Source organism: the organism of the source record quoted next, unplaced genomic scaffold, assembly GCF_019419815.1.
Source record: "Pyrus x bretschneideri cultivar Hongxiangsu unplaced genomic scaffold, Pyrus_bretschneideri_v1 Contig18, whole genome shotgun sequence".
Classification (NCBI taxonomy): domain Eukaryota; kingdom Viridiplantae; phylum Streptophyta; class Magnoliopsida; order Rosales; family Rosaceae; genus Pyrus; species Pyrus x bretschneideri.
Window position 1 is genome coordinate 1,905,874 of NW_025999479.1, and position 12,967 is coordinate 1,918,840.

Consider the following 12,967-nt stretch of genomic DNA (forward strand, 5'->3'; position numbering starts at 1 on the left):
GACCATAACAGAAAAAAAAAACCGATACATAATGCATCATATAGAGACTAATACTTTCATCATGAATTGCTTATAATAAATAATCAAAAGTAATCAGATTTATTCTTTCGGATCAATTCATCGGTTTCTTTCATAAGGGCTAAAGACAATTAACTTGGATTGAACATAGGAAGATTCAAGACAACGAACTTGGATTGCACAATGAATTCAACCACGTCCTATGAATGAAACATATTAAATTCCTATTTGTAGAATTTCTAGCATAGATATATGCATTTGTTGTACTATATAAATGTATTATACCTAGTGTTTTCACATTCAAGGAAATATAATCCTCCCGAGTTAAATCTTTTTACATGGTACTAGAGCAACTTTTCTGGTGACAAACACAAAATCCAAAAACTATCCGATCTCAGCCACCCACCATGAAGTGTGGAACATGGAACAGAGTCTGACATACTGTAGAGACCTGTCAATCCCACCATGAACGCTCCAATGGGAACAATGTGACAAGCTCTTCGAAGAAGCAAGAATTGGGAAGTTCCATTTCCATTCACTCATAAATTATGGAACATAAATTAATACAGAGAGTTTCTTGATTTCCTTCATAAATTATGTTGAAACATATTTTGCCTTTAAAGTGAAAACTCAAGGAAGTGATGGACAAACCCGGGGTACCGCACCTGTTTTTAGCCCATCGTGTGTTCAGATACATCAAGAGCACATCGGGACAGGGCAATTTCTTATCCTCTACAAGCTCGTTACAATTGAGAGCTTACTGTGATGCAGATTGTTTAATTGAGCAGTTGAATCCCTTCTCTTCAAAGTGAAGCCCCTCGTTACCAGAACCCGTACCCGACAGTTGTAACTCTAACGTAACAAGCACTAACGCCTAAACCAAAATACAAATGTACCGGAAATTAAAGTGCAGACAGCACGCCCCCGATTAACTGTGAGAAAGAACGAAAGAAAGATTTGATCCAATAAAGTAGACTCCCATCAGTTCAACTAAAGTGAAGTTGGAACGCCAAGATACAAATGGGTCCACAAAGCCAATAAACAAGGCTCCCAGTTTAGAAAGTTTCTACTGGTACTCTAAACATAAAAACTAACCCCCAACATAATAGAGCAGACTTCATAAAAACCAAAATCCATTAACGATGCAATTGCATGACATTTCCTACATCTAACATGCTGACCGACTGTCCCGAAAGAGAATCTGAACACCAGCCATGATTGGATTGTGGCATGTTCCTACTGCTTGATGTTTCTTCCCTGTTGTGCTGAAAGTTTTTCGGCCACTTGTTCATCTGACAAAGGCAAGTAATAGATTCGAGGAGTTGACTTGGTTTTCCGAAACAGATCATCCAGGGTGACAATTGGAAGATCATGCTTCTCCGGTAAAGGAGGTGGGGGAGGCAGAGGAAGCCGCTCTCTTGCTAGGGGAGCTGTAGGCAAGGGTGGTGGAGGAGGGAGAGAAGGAGGTGGTGGAAGCTGCTGCTGCTGCTGCTGCCTAGGTTGACGGGGAGAAGGCTGCAGCTGCAAGGTGGTCGGGGCAGCAGGAACAGAAGGACCACTGGCGACAGGTGGAGCAGGAGTCTGAGAAACCTGAAGCCGTGTTTGCACTTCCTGGGGATCAACAAACTCGGCCGCTAAGAGGCGCCCACCATTGGGAGGCCACTGTAAGTTATACACAGCATTCCGTGTCTCCAAGGCTTCTTCCACTGATGAATACTGCATCACAACAGTAATACCCAAAGTAAGGGATGAGTTTCATTTAATTTAGAAACTAAGCAGAAACAGACGGTAAAAGCATAGTTCCAAACAAGCAAATCCAGTGGGTACAGAGAGAGAGATATTACAGTAACATAGCAATGAGTTTTGATGTGGTCCATCCAGAAATCAGTTACGGACCCAGTTTTTCCTAGAAGTTCTTGCACAGCTTTCAGGGTGAAAGGTCGCAGAAAACGATCAATTCTCAGAGAATTAGTTGGAGCCTTCTGTGATGGTGGAACTACAACAAATAGAGATATACAGCATCAAAACATGTGTTGATACACATTTCCATACTAACTAAAGACCAATGACTCACCAACACGTTCCTTGGGAGCATCCTCACTCATAGTATAGTTTGACCTCGAAAAGTTACGCTTCAAACCGGTGGTCTGGAAAGTTTCCTTGGGTGTGACAGTCAGCGTTTGAATAGGGCTTTGGAGCTCTGGAACTTTAAGACTTTCAGAGTTCCACCTACGCTTTTTTATAGGCTCATTGCTTCCAAATGCTGCTTGATCTGCAAGGGAATTTATCCGATCAAAAGGCCATAACTGATTATTTAAAAGGAACGGAAAGAAGAGAAAAAACTGAAGCGCAGAGCCCAGCAATATCATGTGAAACTAATACAAGATCCATGCCAATCTGAGGAATGCAAAACAATCAAGCTTAAATTGTTGATACAGCGAGCAAAGCAAGAATATGCACAAAACAGAAAGCAAAAATAAAACTGTAACTAGAAAGTAGCTACAGCCCTATTATAGAATAATTAAAAGACTGCCCATCAAACCTTGATTTCTAAAGGAAAATCAATGTAAATTTAGAAACTGATCAAAGTCATCAAGATTAGTTGCTACACACAAAGTGGTATGTTCCTCTTACATACTGTAATAATGCCTCTTACTTATTCCCAAAACACACTTTCAAAAGAGTATTCCAAGTTCCTATAAAACATTGATATCAACCTCATCTTTCTAGGTATTCCAAGATCCTGCGTTTTTTCTTTTTGAAAAGAAGTAATCCATGACCCTAGTTATTAAATTTAGAAATAGCTAGAACAATTTCATTAAACGTCATCACTGGGTTTCATCAAGCCCTCCCCTCGGAGGTTAATTTGTTCTCTGAAATAAGTGATACAATTCATAAGTTTCATGCAATCCAACTAAAGCAGTTCTCATAGCAACTTAGTAGTGTAACAAATGGGTTGAAAAAATATAAATAATCAAGAAACTCCAGATGTAATGCTCACCATTAAGCTTTCTTTTCTCAGCAGGAGCAGTATGATTCTTGATCTCAACATTTTCATCCATTTTGTCCGGGGAAATATCATCTCCCACAATACCAACATGACTTTCCTCTTTCACAAAGGGAACATCATTTTTCTCACCCATATCTCCCACATCGTCAGGATTATACTTTGAATAAATTTGTTTACTGTCCTGCACATCTTCCTCCATAGAATCATCTCCAGAACTTCTCTCTAAATTTAATTTTTCTGAATACCCCACATCGGCACTATCATTTTTCTTACTTATGTCAGCATTCATATCATTGTTGTCATCTTTCTCTCCAACAGAAGCTTTGTCATCGTGTGGCTCTTCAACATCCATTGGATGTGAATCACCACTGACTGGGACAACAGTACTGGATGATGGGTCCACCATCTCCGGCTTAACATCTAATTCTAATTTGACATGATCAGCAATTATATTATCCTTTAGTTCAATCTTTTCATTAATTGACACAGAATCAGTAGAAATACAATCATATTTTACTTCATACCCTAAATGGCTGACCTCAGATACCTGGTAGTTTGGAGCAGAAGAGTCGACCATCACATCCTTGGCTGTAGGCTCTAATTCCTCTTTCTCCAGTTGGGGCTTTGAATCATCAACCTCCAGTTGGGGCTTTGAATCCTCATCCTCCAGGTGGGCCTTAGGATCAACATTCTCCAGCTGGAGATTTGGATACTCACTCTCCAGCTCGGGCACTGGATCCTCATTCTCAAGATAGGGCTCTGGATCCTCGTTCTCCAGCTGAGGCTTTGGATCCTCATTCTCTACTACGGGCCTTGGATCCTCATTCTCCCCTAGGGACTTTGGAATCTCATTGTCAAATAGGGGCTCTGAATTCCCATTTCCCTTATTAGCTTCAGTGTTCTGTGAATTATCACCAACTACTGCTGCCTCAGCCACCAGAGTCTCAGTGACCCTAACACTGGTTTCCACAATAGTAGATTGAACAACAGGCTCCTCTTCAGCTATGGCACCAGCATCTTTATCAACCAGAACATAACCTTCTTGAATGCTCCCTTGATCCAAGTTTCTAGCGCTGTCATTAGTGTCAACCTGAACTGGCAAATCAACTTTTTCAGTCCTTTTACGCCCACCAGAACCAGTGCTTCTAGGTGTCTTAGGAAGAACTGCAAATGGCTCTACAACTTTTTCACCATAAAGTCCATTATCCTCAGTCAATGCATTTCCCCTTTCAATTCGTATTGCTTCATCTAAGCGTTTTACCAAATCATCCTTCAAACCCTTGGTCGTCAAACTTCGCTTCTTAAGCTCCTCCTTTAATTCTGTAACCTTCAAAAGATTGATTGGTCGGTTGCCAAGACTCGGATATTGATATGACATCTTCCTACTAAAAACTCACTTCAATCCTGATTTAAGAAAAATACATTTTTAAAAAATAAATAATGCTACCAAAATCAGCAACAAAAGCAAGGCCCACCACAACAAATAAAAGGACCTTGGTAATACATAAACAAGAAAAAGCAGCTACCAAATGCCAATATAGAGAACTCAGATAAAAAAAATGCCAATATAGCTCAGTCAAATACTGCTTCAATTTAACAAAGCTAACTTAAATAACGGTAATAGAATACAAATATTTTAAAACCCCATTACAATCAGAAAACAAATATGTACGTCTCTGAACACTCTGCATACCATATGTTTCCTATTAAATAACTATTCAAATTCTTTTACAATTGAGCCCTTAAGGAAAAACAAAAACAAAAATTCTCCATGAAAACAATTCATAATCTTATTAAAAAAAAACGACGAGATAATATATTTGACTTATTCTAATCAACTAATACGAAGCAAATAGAGCCAACTTTGAACTGGTTAAAAGTTGAATAAACTTCACATTGGGGAAAAAAAAAAAATTAAAAATAACAATAGTTCCAGATTCTGCAGACTTCCATTAAAATAAAGATAACGAACAAAAGATATCGTAGTAAAAATTAATAATGCAATTCCTGCAAGAATAATACTTGAAAGTTGAAGCTAACTAAATTATTAGCTTATACTCAATGAGAAAATAATGTAATCATATAATATGACACTGTGGACTCAAAATTTTGTGCAAATCGAACCAAACAGAAAAACAGAAACCCTAGTTGCGAAATCGCATTGCAGGGGAACGAAAAGGTAAAGTAAGTAAGGAGACTTACAGGAACGAATGCTTAATCGGCAGCCACGACAAAACAATCAAAAGGCCCACAAAAAAGGGGAGTGGACAAATTGAAAACCCTAATTTGAAAACACAAAACCCACCATTAGAGAAAGCATCAGCATCTATGAAGAAGCAAACCCAGAAAACAGAAGAGAAAGCTAAATCCGAATAGAGCTTCTCCCAATTGGAACAAAGAGACCCAGTGCTGGAGTCGGTGTTCGTTGTTTCCTGAAAACAACCAAAACAAAAACCAAAATCCAAAAAAAATAAAAAAGAAAATGTAAAAACAAGTATGTGAGAGAGAAAACGGAAACAAGAAAAATGCTTTCTTCCTAATTTCTCTTTTGATTCGGGAAATTTGGGTGTCTTCTCAGAATTTGGGATTTCTAGGGTTCCTTCCTATCCATCTATTTTGCTCGTTTAGATTTCTTCTTTGTTTCTCTCTGTTTGAGACGACGAGACGAAGTGGGTTTCTTCTAAAAATACGATATTTTTGTTATTGATTTTCCGTAAATACCCTTCCCGCAAATCCTTTGTGGCGGAAGCCCGGGGATCCGATTGGATGGGTAACGATGCTGAAGTGGCAGAACTCAGGCCCATTAGGCCCGTCAAACAGATGAGAGAGAAACATTTCGATGCGACTAACTTTTAAGGGCGACTATCCCATCGACACATGATGTTATTAATTTAAACTGAAGATGTTAACAATTTAGAATAGATGATTATATTTATTGACACACCAATCCTGCTCTCCTTAGGTCTTCATTTTGAGAACCTGTGAGGACCAAATGCATATTAATCATGTTAGAAACAAAATTTGGGCACCGCCGCGGATGGTGGAGGCTCAAACACAAGCAACCTACAAACAGAGAACAATCGTCAACAAGCCTAAAACCGGAGGGAGGTGTGCCGGCCAAATACTCTTCAACGATCAAGTTAGTAAGCAATTTTTAGACTCAAACAATGGACAAGAGAATTAGAGTATTGAGATTGCGTTACCCGAGACGACCCCTAGACGGGTGTATTTACACCGTGAAGAGAGAGACTTTTTTAGCATATAATCCTTGTTCTAAGCCGGGAGAATCCAAAAGGATATCTAGAAATAGATATTGCACCTTCTTATATGAGTTATGATTACTTGTGTCGCACACCAATTCCCAAATTGCAGGAACTCCAAAGATTAATAAGAATCTAATTGTGTCTATATCCAAATGCGATTGCATGTCTTGTGGAACAAGCATGGTCATCTAGCAGAGTCACTCGGACTTTGCCTATTGCCCCAGAACAGGGTGATGGTGGCATCGTTGCTTCATGTGATCTAGCTTCGCTCAGAGCTGTTGAGTCCATGACCATACTTCTAAGGTAACAGTATTCGAATCATCCTTACTCTAGCCCTAGAAAATTATGTCCCACAATTGCCCTTAACTATGCATCAGAAAGGCAGCTTGTTCCCCTTAAAGATGGATAGTTATCCAAAGACCTTGCCTTTCAGAGTAAGCTAGAATACGTACCGTTTAGTCTTCTTTCTTCGTTTGATGATCTGACTCTTTGAGGTGTAGTGGATACATTTTGGATTCTGACTTGTGACCTCAAATGTCTTGCCATAAATATCATAATGATTGTATTGTGTGGGAACACTTTTCAAAAGGAGGCCATTCATTTCTTTGGGTGACTTCGATCTTCTATGCGCTAGGTAAGTAACGTTTTGTATTCAACAGCTGGATATCCGAGCTTTTGCCTTTAAATAGCCCCTTCTATAGCAGAGCTTCATCAGATATCATTTCTTTATTTGCACCATGAAACTTCCTTCTCTATTTCATAGTTTATTTTCTAAGCCCAGTTCCTTTTTGAACCTTTAATATTTAGGATTCTAAAGCCAAAAAAACCATGTCCTTCAAGCTAATTCTTGCCAAACGAGATTAGGCAAGAATAAGTTAAGTCATAATCCCAAAATAGCATCCTTCACTTCTCACGATTTGTTCCATAACATTCATCTCCATGCAATACCCTCATCGCAGTATTGGTATACGAGTTTAATCTCAACGAAGTGTTAAGATTCTTTGGAGGGTTCTTCATCACTGCTTTCTTCCTCATATTGGGAGTAGATGATGATGACTGAACTTCTGTTGATGATTTCGAACAAGTTTGCTTTATAATTTTTATAGGAAAATTTTCATGTCAGGGGTAAAGGCTTTTCTCCCCCAAGCTGTTGTACTTTGTCGTGCCCTTTTCTTAGACTTTGATGATAAACATGTGTTTGTATAAAATCTCCTTTTTTCTCATTCTCTACTAAAAAATCTTAATCCAATAATTTTTTACGAAGTAAACGAACTTTTAGAGAAAACAAGGAACATAGCAGAATACGAGTAAGTCTGTGGGCCCAGGACAGAGTGCAAAAGCCTTATTGGCATTGGTAATGCTGATTAGGAAAAACATTATCTCCCAAACTTAGTACTCATAAAGCTTCTCACCGCGATTACCAGAGTACCACCTTACTTCGGTACTAGGGATTAAACATTAAACCCATGAAGAATCTTTTACTATGTACTTATCAAAACGCCTTTATCAAATTAAGATATGAGAATTTTGAATTGTACCTAAAATAATATTGTAAAGAACAAAACAATCTTTTTTACCTTGCCCTAGCTCTTGGACCAATGATTTCAATACCTGCAACGTGGCGCCAAGGGAAGGTTTTACATGGTGAATTTGATGCAAAAACTGATCATGAGGTGTTGGAAGTTGTTCATGCTTGTGACAGTTTGCCGAAGCTTGTGCCTAAATAGAGACATGTTTACGAGAGCTTAGGGGAGCCAAAACAACCATTGCAACCATCCAAAGTGTAGCCTCCAAGGCTGGAGCCGAAGCCTTTTCCTAAACACTTGAAAGACATTTAGGAGCTAACTAGATGCTACCAATTATTGTTGTAGTAAATTTAACACATTCTGAAAAGGAAATTTTGATTTGAGTCTTGAGGAAGTATTAAGATATATTGGGCTGGACTATTGCCGACATCAAAGGAATTAGCCTAGCCGTAACATAAAATTCTAATAGAAAAAGGTGTGAAACCAACAGTTGATACTCAACGTCACCTTAATCTAATCATGAAGGAAGTTGTTAGGACAAAAGTGATAAAGTTGTTTGATGCTAGTATGATCTACCCTATTTCTAATAGTCAATGGTTGAGTCCTGCCAGGGTTGAAACCTAAACAGACTGGAATTACAGTGGTCAAAAATGACAATAACGAATTGGTGCCAACACATTTAATTACAGGTTGGCGAATGTGTGTTGGTTATCGAAAGTTAAACGATAGTACAAGGAAATATCATTTCCTACTACCTTTCATTGATCAAAGGTTAGAGAGATTGGTAGGTAGAGCTTTCTACTATTTCTTAGATGGCTATTCAGGATACAATCAGATTCCAATTGCTCTTGAGGACCAAGAAAAGATAACCTTTACTTGCCATTTTCAAACATTTGCATACAGAATGATGTTATTTGGGTTATGCAATGCATTACATGATGAACATATTTTCAGGTTTGGTGGAGCGAGTTGTTGAAGTATTTATGGATGACTTCTCTATATTTGGCAATTATTTTGATCATTGTTTACAAAATCTGCCTTTAGTCCTTGAACAATGCCAAAAGACAAACTTTGTGTTAAATTGGAGAAGAGCACTTTATGGTTAAACATGGGATTGTTCTCGGTCACTTGGTTTCTACCAAAGGCATTGAAGTTATAAGGCTAAAATTGATATTATTACCAAGCTGCCACCCCCTACTTCTGTGAAAATTGTGAGGGTGTTTCTTAGCCATGCTGGGTTTTATCGATTGTTCATCAGGGATTTCTCTCAGATTAGCTAACCTTTATGTATTTTATTGGCTAAGGATGCAACCTTTAACTTTGATGAAACTTGTTTGAAGTCATTCAACAAGTTGAAGATACTTCGCACTTCCAACACCTATTTTTGCAGCACCTGACTAGAGTTTACCATTCAAGTTTATGTGTGATGCATCAGATTATACAATTAAGGTAGTTATTGGATAGTGAAGGGACAAACTCCCATATGTCATTTATGTCATTTATTATGCTTGCCGAACTCTCAATAACACACAGCTCAACTATACAACCACTACGAAAAATTGTTGGTTGTTGCGTTTGCATTGGAGAAGTTTTGTTCGTACATGGTTGGAGCTAAGGTGATTGTTTATACAGACCATGTCGCTTTCAAATATTTGTTGTCTAAAAAGGATGCTAAGCCTTGGTTTATTCGTTAGGTACTTCTACTTCAAGAGTTTGATTTGGAGATTAGAGATAAAAAGGGTAGTGAAAATATTGTGGCTAATCACTTGTCAAGATTAATTCTTTCGATTGTTGCTGAAGAAGATTCACACCCACTGAGTTAAAGCTTTCCATATGAACAACTCTTTACTGCCCACAACAATACACCTTGGTATGTAGACATTATAAATTATTTGGCTAAGGGGGTTGTGCATCCTAATTTCACATTCTAGCAAAAAAAAAAAATTTCTTAGCTAATGTCATTTTTGGGATGAGCCATACTTGTACAAGTATTGCCCAGACCAGATTATTCGTCGTCGTATTCCAGAGATAGAGCACGATGGTTTTTAAAGTTTGCAAATCAACTTATGTGTGGAGGGCATTTTGGTCCTAAAATGACAACAACTAAAATTTTGCAAAATGATTTTTTGGCCTTCTATTTTCAAAGATGCTAACAATTGGTATCAATCTTTTGATTGATGTCAAATAATGGGAAATCAATCCAAGAAATGAGATGCCACAACAAGGTATTTTGGTTGTGGAATTATTAGATGTATGGGGTATGGATTTAATGGGGCCTCTCTCATCATCCAATGTGAATCAATATATTCTTGTGGTTATGGAATACGTTTTTAAATGGGTCGAGACAATTGCAACACCTGCTAATCAGGGATCAGTAATTCTAAAATTCCTCTAGGTAGTAATTTTTTAGCGATTTAGAACACCTAGAGTAATTCTTAGTGACGGAGGAAACACTTTTTGAATAAGTCATTTGTTGCATTGCTCACCAAATATGGGATAACTCAACGCATTGCCATTCCTTATCATCCATAAACATCCGAGTAAGTTGAAGTCTCCAACTAAGAAATTAAGCACATCTTAGAAAAAACAGCCAACTCCACTCACATGGATTGGAGACTGAAATTAAACAATGCTCTTTAGGCTTACAGAACAACATATAAAACACCAATTATTATGTCCCAATTTCTGCTTGTGTATGGTAAGGCATGTCATCTACCTATGAAACTAGAGCATAAGGCTTACTAGGCGATTAAGCAGCTAAATTTTGATTCTGGTTTAGCAGGTGAAAAACGCAAGTTGCAACTGAACGAATTGGAAGAAGTTTGTAATGACGCTTACGAAAGTTCAAGGATTTACAAGGACAAGACTAAGGCATTTCATGATAGTAAAATCCTTCACAAGGAATTTTACACAGGGCAAAAGGTATTGTTTTTCAATTCAAGATTAAAGTTGTTTCCAGGTAAACTTAAGTTTCACTAAGCTGGTCTAAATATGGTTACTAAGGTTTATTTGCATGAGGTTATGGAAATTAAAATAAGGTTACAGGCTCAAACCATACTTGGTATCCACCTATGATATTGCATGCGAGTCATTGACTATGAAGATCTAGTGACTTAATCACCAGACTTCTACTGCGTCTAGCTACAAATATTAAATACAGCGCTTATTGTAAGGCAACCCAATTTTCTAACTCTTCCTTTATTTTCTTTGAGTCTTTTATTTAATTTCTAAATGCATTTAAATTCCTATGTTGTCTTAGTTTCAAACAATTCAAAAGAAAAAAAAATGCAAAATTTGAAAAATCCAAAAATATTTATAGGAGGAGATTTAAATGGACACGTGGGCAAGGAGACAAGCAACTATGGAGGTTTTCATGGTGGCCATGGTTTTGGGGGGAGAAACAAGGATAGGGAAGCCATCTTGGATTTTGCAATGGCATATGATCTCTTCTTAGCGAACACCTTCTTTAAGAAGATAGAAGAACATGTGATCACCTACAAGAGTGGGTCGTCAAAAACACAAATAGATTTTCTTCTAATGAGGAAAGGGATCGTATAATTTGTAAGGATTGCAAAGTTATACCAGGAGAGAGCTTGGCTAATCAACATCGCTTGTTGGTGATGGATGTACATATCAAAAGAGAGAGAAAAAAGAACAAGACTTGGAAGTGCCCAAGGACTAGATGGTGGAATCTAAAAGAAGAAAAACAAGCCATTTTCAAAGAGAAAGTAATCACTCAGTGAGTGTGGGATAGAGAGGGGGAAGCTAGCCAAAGGTGGGATTCCATGGCTAGTTGTATCCGAAAAGTAGCAAAAGAGGTATTAGAAGAGTCCAAAGGCTTTGCTCCACACCAAAAGGAATCTTGGTGTTGGAATGAGGAGGTACAAAAAAAGGTGAAGGCTAAGAAGGAATGTTGTAAAGCCTTATACAATGATAGGACCAATGAAAATGGTGAAAGGTATAGAATATCGAAGTAGGAGGCAAAGAAAGCTGTGAAAGAAGGTAAGCTAGCGGCTTATGACAATATGTATAAGCGACTAGATACCAAACAAGGAGAGTTGGATATCTATAAACTAGCTAGAGTAAGGGAAAAGAAGACAAGGGACCTTAACCAAGTGAGGTGAATCAAGGATGAGGATGGAAATGTTCTTGCTACAGAGAATGCAGTCAAAGACAGATGGAGAAGTTATTTTCATAATCTTTTCAATGAAGGACATGAAAAGAGTACTTCTTTGGGGGAGTTGAGTAACTCAGAAGAGTGTAGAAACTACTCATTTTACCTCCGAATCAGGAAGGAAGAATTAGTTGTAGCTTTGAAAAAGATGAAGCATAGAAAAGCAGTGGGCCCAGATGATATGCCGATCGAAGTGTGTAAAGCTTGGGAGAAACGGGTATAGTATGGCTCACAGACCTTTTCAATAGGATTTTGAAAACGAAGAAGATGCCAAATAAGTGGCGAAAGAGCACTTTGGTGCCTATCTACAAGAATAAGGGCGACGTACAAAATTGCATGAATTATAGGGGTATTAAGCTAATGAGTCATATAATGAAGCTCTGTGAGAGAGTCATTGAGCATAGATTGAGGCAAGAGACACGGGTTTCGGACAACCAATTCAAGTTCATGGCGGGGCGCTCAACCATAGAGGCAATCTATCTCTTACAAAGATTGATGGAAAGATATAGAGATAGGAAAAAGGATTTACACATGGTCTTTATAGATTTGGAAAAAGCATATGGTAGGGTCCCAAGAGACATTCTTTGGAGGATTTTAGAGAAGAAATGAGTACGAGTAGCATATATCCAAGCTATAAATGATATGTATGATGGAGCAAAGACTGTCGTAAAAATTCATGAAGGACAAACCGAAAGTTTCCCCATAACTGTAGGGTTACAACAAGGCTCATCCTTAAGTCTTTACCTTTTTGCATTGGTAATGGATGAGTTAACGGAACATATTCAAGATGATATTCCTTGGTGTACGCTTTTCACAGACGATATAGTGGTGATAGATGAAACTCAAGGATAGGTAAATGCGAAGCTTAACCTTTGGAGAAGTGTTGGAATCTAAAGGTCTTCACCTAAGGTGATTAAAGACAGAATATATGGAGTGCAAGTTCAGTGCAAATAGAGGCCAAAATGAGTTAGGGGTG

General features: G+C 38.1%; 1 protein-coding gene across 2 annotated transcripts; it reads right to left on the minus strand.

Moving 5' to 3' along the window:
* Positions 1-965: 965 nt before the first annotated feature.
* Positions 966-5,689, minus strand: LOC125476162 (apoptotic chromatin condensation inducer in the nucleus). Of its 2 annotated transcripts, none has more exons than XM_048581919.1 (5): positions 5,334-5,689; positions 3,020-4,432; positions 2,093-2,290; positions 1,863-2,014; positions 966-1,734 (listed from the first exon to the last, which is right to left on the minus strand). In XM_048581919.1, exons 2-5 carry the CDS (start codon positions 4,404-4,406, stop codon positions 1,255-1,257), a joined length of 2,217 nt encoding a protein of 738 aa, XP_048437876.1. In that variant the 5' UTR covers positions 4,407-4,432; positions 5,334-5,689; the 3' UTR covers positions 966-1,254. The 2 variants fall into 2 exon arrangements, with proteins under 2 accessions (XP_048437876.1, XP_048437875.1); XM_048581918.1 differs by having other exon boundaries at positions 5,231-5,689.
* Between the last annotated feature and the right edge of the window lie 7,278 nt (positions 5,690-12,967).

What these genes read in the sequence shown, in the direction of transcription:
- LOC125476162 (XM_048581919.1), bottom strand. Translation starts at nt 4,406, where the DNA reads ATGTCATATCAATATCCGAGTCTTGGCAACCGACCAATCAATCTTTTG. An exon ending in TGAGAAAAGAAAGCTTAATG is followed by an intron (nt 2,291 to 3,019) that starts GTGAGCATTACA and finishes ATTCCCTTGCAG; the next exon opens with ATCAAGCAGCATTTGGAAGC. An exon ending in AAACTCATTGCTATGTTACT is followed by an intron (nt 1,735 to 1,862) that starts GTAATATCTCTC and finishes GTTGTGATGCAG; the next exon opens with TATTCATCAGTGGAAGAAGC.